Source organism: Topomyia yanbarensis, chromosome 3 (genome assembly GCF_030247195.1).
Source record: "Topomyia yanbarensis strain Yona2022 chromosome 3, ASM3024719v1, whole genome shotgun sequence".
NCBI lineage: Eukaryota > Metazoa > Arthropoda > Insecta > Diptera > Culicidae > Topomyia > Topomyia yanbarensis.
Genome location: NC_080672.1, coordinates 304411106 through 304430350, shown reverse-complemented (window position 1 = coordinate 304430350; position 19245 = coordinate 304411106). Strand labels below are relative to the sequence as shown.

At 43.7% G+C, this 19245-nt stretch overlaps 1 protein-coding gene across 3 annotated transcripts in view; it reads right to left on the bottom strand.

The window, feature by feature from the left end:
• The window catches only part of LOC131694104 (protein vein), a 243015-nt gene that overhangs the window by 46636 nt on the left and 177134 nt on the right, over window positions 1–19245 (bottom strand). For all 3 annotated transcript variants that reach the window (XR_009306405.1, XM_058982501.1, XM_058982500.1), the window contains exons 3-5: window positions 16416–16584; window positions 693–835; window positions 15–138 (exon numbers count right to left, since the gene is read on the bottom strand). Coding sequence is in view for 2 of the 3 variants with exons in the window: in XM_058982501.1 (XP_058838484.1) it covers window positions 15–138; window positions 693–835; window positions 16416–16584 (436 nt within the window). In the remaining variant the exon portion in view is untranslated. The remainder of the gene's footprint in view (window positions 1–14; window positions 139–692; window positions 836–16415; window positions 16585–19245) is intronic.

Sequence of the window (19245 nt, the reverse complement as noted above, 5' to 3'; positions counted from 1 at the left end):
GTATATATATTTACGTGCATGCCCACTCTTGGAGATCCTCGAAGTGAATGCAGGTGCCGCCGTTCAGACAGAAGTGCTCTGCACCCGGCCCCCGGCACGGTCGCGGATTGTACGGAGGTTCCGTCGAGTGTGTCGTTTCTGGAAGTAGAATCGATAGAGAACAAAGAAAAAAAAACGAAATTATGAGACAGAGGCAACCGTGCGCTAAACCGTAAAGTGTGAAAGTTTTAAGAATGAAATCGCTCGCCTCGTGTCCCTGACGTGTGCTGACTCACATCATATTTCAACAGGATTAATAATATTGTTTTTCTTTTCTCATCATGTATGTTTTCTTTTTTGAGGGCAATTCCAACGTTATTCGTTGTGGGTTCAGTGCAGCGCAGTTTCGACACCGGGTCGGTTGGATCTTTCCAAATTTAAACCGAGTGGAAAATTGTGTTGTAACATGCCGGCGCATGGCAGCGTCGAGTGAGGATTAGGTTTTCCGCGGCATTGCACTTTTACCTGCCGGAGTTGGGAAAATTTACAGGTGCGTCGATTCATTTATATCCATCACTCAAGGGGGGTACAATAAAACCGGCATAGCAGAAACAGGTAAAAGTGCAGCGCTGCAAATAACAGCCGAGTCTGCGTGAGTGTGTGTAAGGGTAGCGATTTCGGAAAAGTGCGGGTGGAAAATGCAGTATAATTACTTGGCTGCTTGGTGCTCGAATGTTTGGCCGTTATTCGAACGTGCGTCGAGTTGGAAATCTTGGCGTATTTATTTTTAGCTCTGCACTCGTACTCTCCAGCATCACTGGGGATCACAGAATGAATGATGAGTTCGGATCGTTTTCTGAAAAAATAGAAAAAAGGAGAAAAGGTGCTTTTGATATGGGTTGAAATGTGATGATTTGTTAACGCAATTTAATTTGAAAACTTCAAACTAGCTGAGTTTGAGAACCTGGCTTTAGAGGTTTTGTAGTTGACATGATACCTGATAACTTTTCTGGAATTTAATTCTCAGGATTATTGCATGAGGTAGTGCATAAACTAATTACAATTACGGCAATCATTCGCACAGTGACTCTCAGAGCATGTAGACTTTTTTTCAGTGCGTGCAGTGTAGCGCAGTCCCGGTCAAACCATTCGGAATTTGATTCGGAATCCTGAATGGAGTCAGTATGGATTCCAAATCAAATGCAACAACCGATTCTGAATCGGAATCGGTTGTTGCATTTGATTTGGAATCCATAATGATTCCATTCAGAAATCCGAACTGGTTCCGGAGTGAGTTTAACTGGGGTAAAGCAAAGTTAGCTAATCCCTTTTTAATGTTATCTTGAGCGTTATCCATCTGTTCGAGGTTTTGGAATGTTTGTTTTTTGTGTTAGCCCATTATAAAAGACATGTACCGCTATTATATTACGCTTCCCTTTCTTGGTTATCCTATTATCCTGCACTGGGCAATAGGCCCGTGCAAAAATGAATTTCCTTGACAATGGCACGCCTCAAGGAGAGATTGATGTCGAAACAATACTCGGTCACCTGGCCTTACGTGATCTTCTTCCGGGTCAAATACAAAAGCGTTTGAATTTATTGCAGATTGTTCGAGTTCTGATGGAGCGGCCGTGACAGAAATATCGGAAATTCGCCATGGCAAGCTCCGGTTGGTGGAAAATAAAGGGCGAACACGAAATTATTGTGACACATTCAACAGGGCATAACTTTTTTAACCATGGGGTAAAAATCAACCAAATTTTGCACACTTTCTCATTGATGTGTATTGTTTACATGCTGTCAAACTCGAAGTCGTGTTTTTCGATTCAACGAAAATGGAGGTGAACCAACGCGAGTCGAGAGAACAAATTCTTTCCAAACACCTGGAATTTCCTGACCTGTCGCACCGGCAGTTGGGAAAAATATTGAACATTCACCATTCAACCGTCTCCAGAGTGTTGAAGTGGTTCCAGGAGCAGTTGACGTTGGACCACGGCAATGGAGCTGGAAGAAAACCGGGACCGGAGAACAAAAAGACGGAGGGAAAGGTGAAGCGGATGATTAAAGCAAATCCCAACGTCTCAAGCCGTGATTTGGCTAAAAAGATCGGCATGTCGCAGAGCTACGTCCAGAATGCAAAGAAGAGAGCTGGACTACATACATACAAGGTACAGAACTTCCCAAACCGCGATGAGCGGCAACAATCGACGGCTAAAACTCGGGCACGGAAGCTCTACGAGAAGATGCTGACAAAATATGGGTGCTGTGTGATGGACGACGAAACGTATATAAAAGCCGTTTTAAGCAAATTCCGGTTGGAGTTTTTCACCGGCAAGAGCAAGTTCTATGTGGACGACAAATTTAAGAAGAAGAAAATGTCGAAGTTCACCTCCAAATATCTCATTTGGCAGGCCATCTACTCTTGCGGACTGAGGATTGAGCCTTTCGTGACAAAGGGCACAGTAAATGGCGAGATCTACAAATCTGAGTGCCTCGAGAAGCGCATTTTGCCGTTCTTGCAGCAGCACAACGAAGCTCCGCTATTTTGGCCAGATTTGGCATCATTCCACTATTCTAAAAGTGTCCTGGAGTGGTATGAGGCCAATTCTGTTCATTTTGTTCCAAAGGACATGAATCCGCCAAACTGTACGGAGCTGCGCCCGGTGGAGCAGTACTGGGCAATGATGAAGCGGGAACTTCGGAAGAGCAAGAAGACAGTCAAAGACGAGAAGGACTTGTTATGAAAATGGAAAAAACTGAAAAACTGGTACCGGATGACACTGTAAAGACTTTGATGGAGGGCATCAAGCGAAAATGCGTTCAATTTTACACTCAAGGCTCCATCGATAAACTTTTCTTTTGATTTTTGAAGTAAATATATGTATAAAACTACCCTAAAATTTTGGTTTGATTGTAAACATTATAAGAAAATTGGCATGATATTTTCGGTGTCGCAATAATTTCGTGTTCGCCCTTTAGTTTGAAACAGACAACTGATATTGTTGGATACGAGTCTTTTACGAAGGGGTACAGAGTATATGTATCAGCTAATAGGGTTGAAATTGACGGGGTCTTCTCCGATACGAGTTTGAATTGCATGGATCCGCTGACATACGGGGTAGGCTGTTTAAAAGACCTTGTTGCAGTATGGAGTGAAGATACTGGAGTGCAAACATTTGCATTCAGTATCAGTCGCAGCTGACGGAAAGAGGACATATGTAAACTTAGGCTCTTCGCATTGAGTTCAGCTCACTGTCCCGGTATGGAACAGTGACGTACGACCTCCCGTATTTTTGTTCTTATTGGCGATACTTCGAGGGTGAATCTTAGTTAAAACATTCGAGCGGTATTAGAAAATGATTTAGAAGCGAGTGATAGTAAAAATTTGGTGGAAATGTATCAACAAGTGGTGGAAAACGGTAAAGAAACCGTAAGCAGTGACGCGAAAGAAAATAAACAGTCGTACGCCATTGCTTCTGACGAGAGTGGCTCATTCAGCAGGTCAACTATAGGTCAATGTGTCTATGGGATACAACTGTGGGCCGAAGTAGACAATTCATGGTCTAAATAATAGTGCGACGGAAGATCGAAAAAAGGGTTCATTAAAGTGTCGGCAGTGATTAACCAAGAAGTACGAGTGTTTTCTTAGTGGCAAATCCACCCTGCAGGGCTTAAAAACTTTTCTGTCAAAGCCACCTGGGGAAAAAGTAGCTGTGACTGACCATATCAAATGACGGTAGAATCTGTTGGTAAGTAAGGCGTGTAGCCAAGTGCGCGGTACAACCAAATCATCTACTAGTGTCGTCGTCGTTTTTACAAATAAAAATGAACGACGTGGAGGAGACAACCATAAATACTGTACGTGTGCTTGTATCAGACAGCTAAAGTCATCCAAGAATCAAAGGCTGGTCCTCACAAGCCGGCACGTCTTAGACATACCCCCACCAACTAGGGCGGGGATCCTCAAATCAGTAATTCCCTTCTGATTTACTTAAACTTCGGAGATGTGATCGAACGACAAACCGTGCTGATGAAGCTAACGAAGACAGACAAGAAGAACGACACTTGCCATCGGACTCGTTCTTAATCATGCTTTCGGTACGGTCCTGCAAGCTGACCTGACCAAACTGATCAGTGCCACCAAAGAAGCATGAGGATCTAGATATGTTCTCCGTACTACCTTCAGAAAGTTAACGACGCCTTACTGTCTATAAAAAGATGGCAAATGGTCAAGAAGTTAAGGTTATGCTTCATCCTACCCTTAATATAGTACAAGGGGTTATCTATGACCCTGATACAATCAACATGAGTGAAAGTGACTTACTAAAGGAACTGAAAGACCAAGGCGTAGTGGGGATCCGTAGGATCATAAAAATAGTCGGCAGTACCCGACAAACATGCCACTCGTAGTTCTCTCTTTCGCTGTTTCCAATCTCCCAGAAAGCATTTACCTCGGACTTCTTCGTACCAACATACGCCCTCACTACCAAGCACCCATGATGTACTACAACTGCGGACGTTTCGGACACGGCAGTCAGTCCTGTCAGAATCAGGCGGTCTGCCACAATTGCAGCCAAGCTCTCGAATCCAGCAAAGAAAACCCTTGCGTCAACACCAGCAAATGCGTGAATTGCAATAACACCCAATTCGTTACCGAAAATGTCCTAAGTACATGTAAGATGAAGAAGTCATCAGAATCAAAACCAACAGAAACCTGACATTCCCCGAACCCAGGGCGTTTATAGCTAAGAAAACCTCCGGAATGAATTTTTCCAATGCAGTCCGCGGAGAGCACAAATCCAACAACTGGGAAAAAACCATCCAACTCCTCCGTGAGGAAATCTGACAACTGAAACAGGTCAAACAGCAACCTACAGAAGATGAGAAGGACAAGGAGAACAAGTATCCCAAAGAACAAGGTGCAAAGTTACAAAAACAGTGTTAAGCCATCTTTGTCAAATTACAATTCCTCCATCACGAGTTCAACGAACTCAGTATGAAGCTCAACAGTGGTTCCCGTGACCCTACCCCCAAGAAAAAATGGCCTAACCGGAGCAAACCCAGAAAAGGAAAGTTCGCTAAACCTAAATCCCCGACGCAGATTCCAACCGAATCATTTCATCAAACGGAACTTCGCCGGTTCGACAAAACGAAGGAAAGGGAGGCTTTGGTTGACCGCCTGAGAAAATCCCGCAGCCCCATATAGAAACACGAAAATCTCCTTTCTCTCAACCCGCCAAAGCCAGCTGCTGGCCAGGTCTAGCTCCACAAGCTCCATCAGTATGTTCAGCAAAGGGAGCAGCTCAGACACATCAACGCAATGCATAAACATCGAGTGAAATAATCACCCGATCCAGAACAGCAGGACAGTCAATCCCAAACAAGTCAACACCTTCAACAGTTCTAAGGAGCAACCAAACAGCCCGTTCCGTACCGATCATGACCGGGGATGGTCCGGGTGATACGGCTGCCATGGCGGGTCTGGGTATGCCCCAGGCAAGTTACACCTTCCTGTACGAAACAGAAAACAGACGACTGCCCATCAGTTTTTACAGCAAAATTGTAAACGCATCTGAAGAACAACTCGCCAAAAACTACGTAGAAACAATCCTACCGATCCAAATGCAGGAAGATCTGTAACGAAATTCCCCACAAGTTTCAGCAGGGGCCTCTGTCGAATGAGGGGCTAGCCGCGACTTCAGTGCACCAGGCTCTAGCCGTGTCATGCACAGGAAAACAATATTCGACAGTGACACGACTCCTTCACTAGAGAAGGACCGAATCACTCTCGCTCTACAGTGGAACATGAACGGTCTTAGAGACGGTTTAGGGGATCTACAGCTGCTGATTGCCCAGTCCCAGCCAATCTGCCTGGCCCTACAAGAAACGCACATGATGTTGGAACGAAATCGTGATGAGAGATTTTAACGCCAACACATCTTGTGGGCATCCAACAGATGTGATCAACGGGGTAACCAAATAGCCGAAGTAAGGACTGCAATGCTATCATGCTGAACAATTGAAATCCCATCTACATTCAAGGGCAATACATGTCGCCTCTGGATTCATCCCTCTGCTCCGCCGATTTTGCTGGGACATCCAGGTGAACCGTCCTCCCCGACTCCGGTATCAGCGACTATTTTCCGATTCATCTATCGCATGACCGTTCCCGTCAACTACTACCCATCGTCGCCGCTGGATATACGATCACGCAAACTGGCACGGATTCGAAGACGCAATTTTCGACGGCCTAGAGCAAGACTCACCATACACCCTGACCAGTTAATGGAAACCTACATTGGTGGAATTCAGAAGTCAAAGTGGCTATCAGAGATCGCAACACGGCTCTAAGATCTCTGACAATGATACCTTTAAATCACCCACGGTGAGAACAGAGAGCGATAAACTTTTGTATAACCAGAAACGTAGCTAGAAAGTCCATCAATGAAGCAAAAGAGAAGAGTTAGAACACCTTTGTCAAAGGGCAACTCACCCAAATAGACTACATCCAAATTGTGGAGGAGAGACAATGCCCTAAGTGGCAAGAGAAGGCAAGAAGTCTTCTCACTCGGGAACACTATGACCGACCCGCAAGCAATTGCCGACGAGCTCGGTAGACACATCTGCACTATGTCCGCCGACGTTGCTCTACCGCCGTCCTTCCTGGCACGCCTCCAGAAACGAGGTATAACCCAGGTATCGTTTCCATCAAACACTGAGACAAAGCTTCAACAGGGCATTCTCAGGTCAAGAAGTGACAGCAGCACTCGCCGCTACGCAAGGACAAATTGCTGAGCTCGATGAGGTCGGATACCTCTTACTGCGACACTCTCCACCAGCCGGGAAAAGAGTATTACTGCAATGTCTCAACCGTATCTGGGATGGCCAATCATCTTGGCCTTGGTAATTCCTATCCCCAAGGGAGAGGAAGGACCCCGCACCCTGAACGACTTCCGTCCCATTAACCTACTTCCATGCATCGGGATGGTTATGGAACGGATGGCCAATAAACGCCTTATGACCTTCCTGAATGAGAACCACCACCTGGACCATCCCCAGTTTGCATTCCGCAAAGGAGCGGAGACCGGATCTAATCCTGGTCCTTTTGGAGAGATACTTCCTTAAGCCCCAGCCAACGACTAACACGCAGACATCGCTATTTTAGACATCGCCAAATCGGCACACGGTTAGCCGAGAGGAAGATCTCTGACAGCTGGACAACTGAAGAGTTACCGGAAACTTAGGCAGCTTCATAAATGACTATCTCCACGACCGCACATTCCGTGTAGGAATCGGTGGTCAGCAATCTAGAATCTTCACTTATGAAAACGTGGTCCCCCAAGGATCCGTGCTTGCTGTTTCACTGTTCTTGGTCAGCATGAATTCACTCTTCGCCACCCTCCCAGAGGGTGGTATTTTTGTCTACGCCGATGACATCATTACTGTAGTAGTAGGGAAATCAACGACCCCAGTGAGAATAAAGTTGCAGGCTGCGGTGAACGCCGTCGGTCGGTGGACCGAAACAATTCGGTTTAACCTGGCAGCTGCCAAGTGCTCCATCGCCCACTGTTGTAATTCGCAGCACGTTGCCCCTAGTCGAGTAGCCAAACTAAAGGCACACTGATTCCCTTCTGTCGGGATCCGAAGGTCCTCGGCATCACACTGGATCGTCGCCTAGCTTTCATGACGCACTTTTGATCTCTTGAACGAGATTGCGAAATCAGGAAAAGATTAATCCAGACCATCAGCTACCGGCATCTGACTTGGAATGTTAACCACCCTCAGCGTCGGAGGGGCTCTTATTCATAGCAAGAGCCCCAGAGGAAGCCGCCTGTGTCGTAACTGGTCTGCTCCCCTTCTGGTGGGCTGCCGTCAACATTATGCTCCTATGCGCCCTAAGATATCTGGAGAGGACGTCGGACGCCTTACTACAGTCCACTCAAAACATACTTCAGGAGCATACCGGTACGGAACTTCCTAAACTGGCAAGTCCTCAAAGAACCCGGAACCGCCCCTGGTACGGAGATCAGCCGTGAACGAACACCAGCTTATCTAGATCACTTGGTGCTGGACCCTCCCCTGAGGTTGCCAGAGCTAAGTTTTACCAACTAATGAGCTATCGGTTCACAAACCACGCCCGAATCTACATAGATGCGTCCAGGCTAGTCAATCAAGTTGGCGTGGGAGTCCGAGGGATAGGTATAGACCTCGCCTTCCGCCTACCTCCAATCTGTTCCGTTCTCTTAGCAAAAGCCGCCGCGCTGGCCAACAAAACAGATGGCATCCCGACCGTCGTACTATTCGACTCAATGTCGGTAATCACTGCCATGAAAACTGGTACATCCCGCTACCCGTACATACAGGCTATCGAGAACTACTGTGATTCGCTAACTACAATTTGTTGTGTTCCTGGTCAATGTATAATCAGCGGAAATGAAGAAGCCGATGCACTGGCAGCGCGCGTTTAACTACTTACCTAATTGGTACTCTCCTCGCATATAGTCACGGAATTTCTTAGTAAAACAAGGGAACAATTCACCATCCACTGGAGGAACTAATACGGTCACCGCCAGGAGGTTAAAGGAGAACTGGTACGATTGATTGACCGCCTCACAATATTCGAGCAGAGAGACCTCTCCCGATTGCGAACTGCTCACACAAAGATGATCCACAAACACACAATCACCAGGGTTGATCCACCAGTGTGCCCAATATGCCCAACAAGGCTTACTGTGTAACACCTCTTGGTGAACTGTCCGAGGTTCACCAACCTCCGTATCCTCCACCGACTTCCAGTTTCCATCAGAAACATCCTAGCAAATGATCCAGTGAGCGAAGAAACTCTAATCTCTTTTTTAAAAGAAGCGAGGCTCCTCGAACGTATCTAGAGCACGAACATCGAACGCGCTGAACATCTCTTGCAGGTGATTTAATTTGTGTAATCCCACGAGTCCTCCACATCTCTCAGACCGGGTGTAGGGGATTGACACTCTTTAGGACATAACCCGAGATATGCAAAACCGGAACAGTACTAACAAGAGCGCGGAATATTCAAACCTTTGATTATTCGATTTCGCCAAGAAGATTTATTCGGATTTCGCCTGGGCACAGAAGATCTACCGCGCCGTATCCCCTCATAACACCGCAAACGAACCAAGATAGTGGAGTTAGCATGTTCAGACAGCAACTGTTCGTAGGAAAAAATGTCCGCCAGCGCCGAGAGTTGGTTGCGCAAAACCAGCATTGAAACTGCCTTAGCTTCGGTCACCCAGATAGGAAGTATGTGTGTCGAAGTTTACCTGTCATGCGTGCCACGATACGCATCATTCCATGTTACACGATTCCTCTCCATCCAGGTCAATCCGGCGTCAATGTCCAACTTTATCTCTGGTCAATTTGCGAAGATTTCTCTCAGTCGTCCCACAAAGGTGGACATTTCGGTCACATGAAACGGTCTCTCAACGCAAAGGGTGAAAAATGCCGTCACCCCCTCCATCGAATCTAAAACTCAGCCATTCTCCGCGAAACTCGAGTTTCTCATTATGACGCAGCCACCCACAAAACTGCCGACAATGCCGGTCGATACACCGGCGGGGAAATTTCCGTCCAGGCAGGATTGACATAGTCATCGGAAGTGAGGCCTTCTGGGAACTTCATAGCGGTAGGAAGATCTTGCTCGGTAACGATATACAGTGGGTAGTTGAAACGACATTCGAATGGGCGGTCTCTGGTTCCGCGTCCAATGGATCTACCTGCATTCCCCGGATCTCCAATATCTCCATTTCAAACGAAGAGTTGGAAGCCGCACTAGAAGTTTTGGGAGTTGGGAGCGATTTCCACTGGTTCCATACACTCTCGCTCAGAAAATCGCTGCGAAGAGTTATACACCAGTCCAGTCAAGCGTGATTCGAATGGAAAGTACATCGTACGTTTTCCTCGAATTAAGGATCCAGAGGTTTTCGTGGAGGTCGCCAGAACCATCACAGAATGTCATTTTCATAGCCTGGGGCGTTGTTTGCGACGAGATCCTGCAATCAAGGAATCGTATCACCGCTTCATGGACAAGCACCTGCAGCTCGGTCACATGAGAAGGCTCGACGAACCTGACGTGAAGGTTCACTGATATCTCTCACATCACCCCATTTTCGAAGAAATCGAGCACCACGACGAAAGTTAGGGTTGTGTTCGACGCATCCTGTAAGACGGTAGCTTAAAGACACGCTTTTGGTTAGAACCGTACTTCAGCAAAATCTACCCTCCATCGTGATGAGATTTCGAACGCATCACATCGCTCCGGTTACGGACATTGAGAAAATGTACCAATAGCTTGATGATCAGCCGAATTCTTTGGCGTGCAGGCCGAGACGAACCCATCGCTACGTATGAACTTCAGACAGTAATGTACTGAACAACTACGCGTACAATGCAGCAGATTTCACAGGACACCAGGCTATCGAATGCAGTCGCGAGTGAACCAGTTGCAGAAGACTTCTACGCCGACGACTTTCTCTCTGGTGTGCTGGACGTCGAATTCGCTATCAAGCTGCGCCGTGAGACATCGGCAATACTAAATTCCGCTAGACTACCGCTCAAGAAATGGGTATCTAAGTCTCCCAAAGTGTTTGAGGCTGTACCACCTGATGATCTAGCAATTCGGCCGTTCCCCAATTTTCAGGATGACCAGGTCGTTTCAACGCTCAGCCTCATTTGGGAACCGAAGTTAGACATACTCCGGTTCAAGGTTCATCTGCCGCTAGCTATCCTCAAAATGTATGATGCTGTTGTACATCGCCCAAATCTTTGATCCACTCGGACTTGTGGGCCCGGCTTCGAAGCAGAATGACGGAGTTTTTGAATAAGATATGCCGCTCCCATCACCACTCCAAAAACAATGGAAACTGTACCATAACGCACTCCAACTCCCAAGGAGCAACTGGCTACTTCGTAACCAGTGGCAACACAAAACCCATACATTTTTTGTTGTAAACTGGTTATAAAGTGGTAGCCGGAACTAAAATTGTTGCTGGAGCCGTTAAATGAAGTTCGCGTACCTCGCTTCATTTCGATACCCGACGACGTCAGCATTCAGTTTCAATTTTTCTGCGATGCGTCTGAGTGCGAATATGGGACATGCTGTTACGTCAGAACCGGAGCATAAGGACCAGTTTCGGTCCAGTTTTTGAAGTCTAAATCCAAGGTTGCACCACTCTCTACTCGCTAGACAATCGCCAGACTGGAGCGACGCGCATTCTTGACCTAGTTCTACAAGAAACTTAATCTGAAGCTTCCTGCAACTGTACATTTCTGGACAGATTCCACTACTGTCCTTCAATGGCTCCGTGAGAACCCAAGTCGTTGGAAGACTTTCTTCGTAAACCGGAACTCGAACATACAACTATCAACCGATCTCAATGCACAGTGGTCCAGGAAGCGAGATTAGCGGGAAACAATTATTAACGCATTCATCTTTAGGTTTAGAGATTTGGTGTCTTAGAAACATTTATTGTGCGTGACAAACTGCATCTTTTGGCTGAAACGGTTTTAGGGTGGCCCTTAAAATGTGAAAGTTGTGGACATTATTTCAAATTATAGTTCAGACAGAATGATACTTTCTTCTGCAATATTGTAGAACAATCAATTCTGAGCAACTTTGTTGAAGATACTAACTTTGTATCTCAAACCGTTTTCATTTTATAGTGAGTTCCATATCATAACATAGGGTGTCTCTCAAAAAAACAGTTTTCTCCGTACAGTTTTTTAATATGATTTTTCTCACAAAAGTACCCTTCAGTATACTTTTAGAGCATGATTAGAGGCAACTTTTGCTGAAAAAAGAAAAATTTTATCGTATCTGGTTCAAAAGTTATACTTAATTTTCACTTAAAAATACGCCCTTTTCAAATGTCGATATCTCAAAAGGGGGCAAACGAAAATTGATAATTTTGATTGCATTTGAAAGGCTGTGCTTTTGCCTACAATATATTGAAAAATTGGAGAACGCTTTTTTGTCTTTCTCAAATAAATCAAATTTAAGTAAAAGCATTTTTGCGTATAATTCTACAACGCTCATATTAAAAAATATTTGTTTTACGCTGATTCTATGAATTCTTATAAAGTTTTTTCAAGGATCACATACATTTGCAGGCTTTTCATAATGCAGAAAGACTACCAATCACCAATGACTTGACCTATAATTTGCTTCCAATTATTGCCAAGATTTCCCAAATCTACACAAATTTACAATCGATTTCGTTCATTTGCAGGAACGGTTTTAGCAGGTAGCAGTATCAAGATCTGCAATCTACTAACCTCAAACCAAAAAACAAAATTGACCTTCATATAACAGTATTGTTCAAGTAAAAAAAATCTGATATCCTTCTGTTATATAAACGCAAAAAATTATTCAACATAGTTTTTAATATTTTTAAATGAAATAAGAGAATCAATCAAGTACTTTAAAACGACTCTCGTAGATTTGGTAGACCACTCTGCAAAGCGCTTAATTGAGTACATCAAGTGCAATACTGAAACCCATAAACTAAGCATGATTTTGATTATCAAATGGGGAACTGATGAGAGTTCGACTCATTGCAGCTAAGATGTTTGGTAACGATTTCACACACTAACAGTAATCTTTAAAAGACGCGCTTATTGTGGTTTTTAAATCATCAAATGATCAAAGATTCATCGACGAAGATAAAAACAGAGAATTGCGCGAATGCAACAATTCCTATATACAGTATGTAAAAAATTGAAGACACCCCTTTATCATTTCAGTAGTTTTGGTCATAGGAAAGGTTTGTTGTATTGTACGATGAGCATTCTTTTAACATTTTTGATGTACCGTTTCACAGCCAACAAATAAAAAACTGAATAAGTTAGTCGTCGTAATAAAGTGTGGCAGTCTAGTAGTGGTAATGGGATTAAATAGAAAAGAACGAGGATGTCTTTAATTATTTTACATACTGTACACACCGCCTAAAAACTTCAGTGTAAATTTGCATTTTCGATAGCTCCATTATGTTTGTTGGTGGTATGGTAGGGTGGAAGTAAGAGGAAAGCGATTCTAGTTTCTATTGCACTCGTATAAAAGTTATTTAATATACTGGTTCTCAGGAATAAAGCAAATATATTGACCCTAACGCATTGATCATAATTTATATGCATTTCAACTATTGTACATAGGTCGAGTAATTAATGATAGAGTGCGTCACCCTAACGAATGAGCCCAAAATAGGGTCATCATCCTATTTGCAATATGAAAAGCCTGCAAATGTATGCGATCCTTGAAAAGTCTTGACAAGAATTCACAGAATCAGCGTAAAACAAATATTTTTTAATATGAGCGCTGTAGGATTATACGCAAAAATGCTTTTACTTAAAATTGATTTATTTGAGAAAGACAAAAAAGCGTTCTCCAATTTTTCAATATATTGTAGACAAAAGCACAGCCTTTCAAATGCAATCAAAATTATCAATTTTCGTTTGCCCCCTTTTGAGATATCGACATTTGAAAAGGGCGTATTTTAAATTGAAAATTAAGTATAACTTTTGAACCAGACAAGATAAAAATTTTCTTTCTTCAGCATAAGTTGCCTCTAATCATGCTCTAAAAGTACACTGAATGACACTTTTGTGAGAAAAATCATATTAAAAAACTGTACGGAGAAAACTGCTTTTTTGAGAGACACCCTAAGTTATGATATGGAACTCACTATAAAATGAAAACGGTTTGAGATACAAAGTTAGTATCTTCAACAAAGTTGCTCAGAATTGATTGTTCTACAATATTGCAGAAGAAAGTATCATTCTCTCTGAACTATAATTTGAAATAATGTCCACAACTTAGACACTTTAAGGGCCACCCTAAAACCGTTTCAGCCAAAAGATGCAGTTTGTCACGCACAATAAATGTTTCTAAGACATCAAATCTCTAAACCTAAAGATGAATGCGTTAACAATTGTTTCCCGCTAATTTCGCTTGCTGGACCACTGTGCAATGCCTGAAAGCATGTTCCTGGAGTCAACAATCCTGCTGACGATATTTCTCGAGAATTACGCCCCACCGAAATCCTCAGCCGTACACGATTGTGGACTAGGGCACCATGGTTATCAGGGTCTCCGGAATTTTGGCCAAATTCGACGCTACCCGCAGAAGAATCTCCTGAAGTGTCCGCCGAAGGACGCAAGATACCGTTAGCCTTAATGACCACGACGCAACTGAGCTTCTGCACCCATTTTTTCGCTCGCTACTCCAGCTAACTCAAGCTGCGCCGAGTGACAGCTTTCGTTGAGTGTTGACTGCATGTGCTTCGCGAACGAGCCTCGCAACGTTGTTCGGAAAAGCAGAAGTACACGCCACTCTCCACTCCGAGCGTTAACCGGCGCCCAATCTAACCGCTTACCGCACAAGAACAAGAGCTTTCGCTCTGTCGTTTCGTGCAGGGTGAGCTCTTCGCTGAGAAGATATCCGATCTCACTAGAGGTGAACGTGTCGCAATGTCTTTTACGCTGAAGTGGTTGAACCCGTTCGTCGATCCCGAAGGTTCAGTATGTGTCGGTGGCCGGTTTGGTAATGCTACGTTGACCGATGCTAGCCATTCTCCGCCAGAAGTTTTGGATGTTGGGCGGCAGAAATCTAGTTAAATCTGTCTTTTACCGTTGCCACACTTGCTTCCGTACTAAGCCGTGAGTGCCTCCAACCCGACCGATTTCCGTCCGCGGAGACGACTATTGCGGACCGGTTTATTTGCAATCCGCCGTCCGTAACCGTGACCCAGCGAAGGTGTACGTGGCCATATTCGTCTGCATCTCTACGAAGGCAGTTCATATCGAGCTAGTGGCAATCGGCAACATGAACGTTACCTACGAGGACATTCTCAGACTGCTGGCGCAGATAGAGATAATCCCACCCGCTGACTTCTAGGTCCTTACGCCATGACATTTTCTAGTCGGGAATTATCTCCAAGATGTTCCGGAAGCTGACTTAAGAAGACTCCTGCCAACCGCTTCAATCACCGGGAATTGACCCACATACGGCTCCAAACAATTTGGTCTCGCTGGTATCCGGAATACCTTCAACAGCTGTAGTCACGTACAACGAAAGCCTGCAATGACAGTCTACAATCTGCCTCCGTCGACGTTACAAGAGTCGTCGCCGACAGTCAATTGGCCTCTCGGCCGAATCATCAAATGTCATCGCGGTGCCGATGACATCTTCCGTATAGTTGTGCTGCGAACACCTGCAGGTTGCACGTCCACAGGCCAGAACCGAACTACACCACCGCTAACTCATCGAGTCGACTCAGTGTTGCCATTCAGGTAAAGTAATTCGGACGATTGCTTCCAATCGAGATCGGACGGATCGTATGACATTGATGTCAGTGGGCTAGTAATGAGGCACATCTCTATCTGCTTCAACGGTGTGAACATGTCCTCGTGTGCAACGTTCATGTTTTCGACTGACTTCAGCAGGTGTGTTTTCGTAGACTTCATTGCAGCTTCCCAAAGTTCGGTACTCGAGGTGGGATGAACCTCCAGCGAATTTCGTTGACGGAGCACAACTGAATGATCTGATTCCGATCAGACTCATCGACCTTCAGCGTGCGATAGAGTGCATTTGAAGCAGTATCTAGGAACGTAGGAGTAGACAGGTCGCTCACTAGCTCCGTATGTATTACCTTTGTTGAGAAGCCGGCTTATTTGGCCACGTACTCCTTCGTTGGGCCATGATTACGGACGTCAGACTTTAAATAGTCTACTACGTAGATGGAAAACGACCGATCTACCTGGTATTTTTTCTCTTGGTCTCGATATTGATGGACTCCAAGGGCAATGGCTGCCAGTCACTAGACCTGCGGTGTACATTAAATGACTAATCCAGAGCTAAACATTTGCAATCCCAGTGTTCATAACCATGAGTATCATCCGCTGTCTTCAGCCAAGTTCGCCAACATACGACACCTGGAACATAGATCTTAACAGGATCAACAGCGTTTATTTTTTGATGCACCATCATGTTTGAAGGTGGCCGGAATGTTCGCCACATAATGTAATTTGTAAATATTAATACTAGACTACTACTGTGAAATCACTGAAACAATTAAAACTCTAAATTACTGAACCCAAAAAAAATCTTGGTGTGTGTGACGATTGCGCTGGTAGACCGATCAGTGTAGTAGATCGGCCAAAGTAAAGGGGAAGAGAGCTTTGTTCTGCCGTATTGTAGTGATTGTTTGGAACGCGCTTTCGGTGCAAGTTTTTGAATAACTAGAAAGTAAGTCCTTCGAATAACTAGAAAGTAGGTCCCTTAAACCATATTTATAGCTATGCTCCTCTAATAGGTATGCGATTCTAAGTATTAAAAAAAATACGGCCAATGCTGACAAAATAATAGTAAAACCATAGTAAAACACTTGTGTTACCTGGCCACTTACTTGAGGTGTACTTGAGCATATTTCGTCACGTTCCGGTTGATGGAACGCTTGTCCTTGAACCACGTCACCTTCGGCGGCGGCTGCCCCCGCACTTTGCACACCAGACGCACCCGTTTGCCCTCCTGCCGCGTCACGTTCGGCGTGATGGAATAGATCGCCGGTGGTTTACCTGAAAATGTGTAGAGAGAGAGAGATAGAAAGAGAAAAAAATAGAGCGCGAAAAAATTCCATTAGCCTTGAGAAGGAAACGTTTTCCACTTATCGGATTCTAACAAGTTCACACCCCTTTGGATTTCGTCAGTGGGTTCATTTGCCGGTACCTACTCCCATAGAGACAGAGCAAGCCTCCCAGCATCGCCGTCGGAGGAGGCAGTGCGGCGTTCCCCATTAGGAAATCGGGCAGTTATTATGGCGCGTTGCTCCATTTACTGCGGGAACGTTGTACGCAGACATATAAATCGAAATAAAATTAGACGAGGTTTTTGAACTTGAGCGATTTCGTAAACAGAGGGAAGATGTGCGAAAAAAATTAATATGTTTGTATATGGACGGAATTGATCCGCCTGTGGAAGATCTGAGGAAAACCCTCGCGGTAGGTTGCGAGATTTTCCATGGCGCATAGGTGGGAAAGCTGTCTGAAATGTCGACAGACAGACTACAGTACTATTCAAGGAACAGTTCAGTTGGTTACAATATGGCTTCGTTTATCAAAAACCACGTTGTCCGCGACTTTGATAATAACCAAGAACCACTTCAGTATATATCACTATTTACTAGCACCATGGACGTGGAGCGTCGTTGCAGCGCAATCTGTCATTTGGCGTTGTATGGTTGAGGTAAGTAAAAAGAAATCATGGCAAGCTCTGGTTGCTGAGGATCGTGTGTTATTTTTACTGTCGCTCGACGCGTTTGTGTTTTTCTCCCAGATATTTTCGTGTAGTGGGTAGAAGCACGCAACTATGTTGCAAAGTCGATCGTAATAATCGGGTTTGAAGATCCGCGATGACGGTTACCAAGAGGGTAGTATGATTTATGACCAACATAATCGGAAATTGTCGGTTGAAGCGTGAAGGGCAATAGTTTAATAGTTGTTTTTACGTAAGTGATTGTTTGCTATCGGAAACTCGTGGAGTGCGATTGGGGTGTGAGGGTGGCGTTCAAGCGGTTTCCCGAATTCGAAACATTGTTATGTTGCAAATGTATTCAAACGATGAATTTTAGTATCGTGTCAGTCGGATTAGTTTTAGTACCATCTAATCAAATCCAAAAAGATTTAATTTTTCCATCGACGATAATCAATCCTAAGGTATATGTATGTGTGCGGTGTAACACCATAAGTAATATACGAGCCAGATTCGATTATCCGTAGGGTGCAGAAAAATTTCACTTCGGATAACCGAATCAAAACAAATTTTTTCTTCTTCTTGAAATATATTGGTTATATGTTGAAAAACAGTACCTAAGGTACGTGCATCAATGTTTAACTTATGGAATTTTTTTTGCTCAAACCCTTTTAATAAATTAAACGAATATCGATCACTTTATATTCTATTAAGTGATAGTAGGACATGTAAGACAAGACGTAACCGATCCGCTTAATGGCTGTTCAGTGCATCTACTTCGTAAGGAATTATTTGCGCTGTTCTTTTCGGAGCAGTGTAAAGTACTGACTACAGTGAAGATCCTATTTTATTAGTCCCCGTGTTTGTCCGCCTCCGAATTTTTCTAAAACAGATTTTGTCCGCTTTTTGACCCGATTTTGCCAACCATATTGATGGCAAAGTCTTCTAATTCAATTTCCATACGTTACATGATGAAATTAAAGCGAACACATTTTACTTAAGTGTGCTGAGAATTCAAAATGTCGATGTTCGTAAAGTGATTAAAAAGTTTCGATTTTTTTTTTAACTGATGCGATATTAGACTGATTCCGAAGAGTTGTTTGGGGTTTTTTTTATCATACTTTAGATAGTCTCAATCAATATTAGACAAATATGTTCAGATTTTGTCAGTCTTCAATACATAATGGGGTTGACATAATCGGTCTTGTATTTATTTTAAAAATCACAGGTTTTAAATTTTATTTCTTTCAGTAATTATAGCTGCCATCTACAAGAAATTATAGCTTGTAGCCAATCGATTAGGTGTATAATATTTTATTGCACACTGCATTGAATTGAAATATTTGTTGATTAAATGAAATTTTTTTTATTTTCCAAAATTATTGTAATCTTTACAAGAGTTTAAAATTTTATGCTTCCAGGAATTGTAGCTGATATCAATTTCTATCGATTTTTGTATTTAACCCTTTCATGTCCAACTTTTTTCTAGTTCATGTAGGGTTTCAAAATTATTTTTCCAAGGAAGCAAGAAACGCGAAAAGCCTTTTTTCATAAAGATAGGTGCTTTCCTCGCAGTGCTAGAAGCTGTTAAATTTTCACCTTCTAATGCTCAATACAATTTTCCTAGAATATTTAAAACAGTCCAATTGTGTGGAAAATGTAGCCAAAGACAGTCCAAATTGATAAGTTATATCAGTTTTCAATAATATTGCAACGTAACGAAGGTACATGAAAAATTCATTTTCCGTCGTTGACTTCGTCAACGTGAACTGTCCCTGACAGCACTGTGCCATCGAAATCTAATCAGACTAATTGCAATAACTTCAGCTCTAGAGCTGATTCAGGTAACTGATAATGCTCAAATGAAATGCAATAGTCACATTTATTAGCCTTACTTGGTTTTGTGAGTAAATCTTGCCTCAGTCAAAACTTATAGCTGTTTAAAAACGTTGTTGTCCATGTTGGGCATGAAGGGGGATAGAAAATAG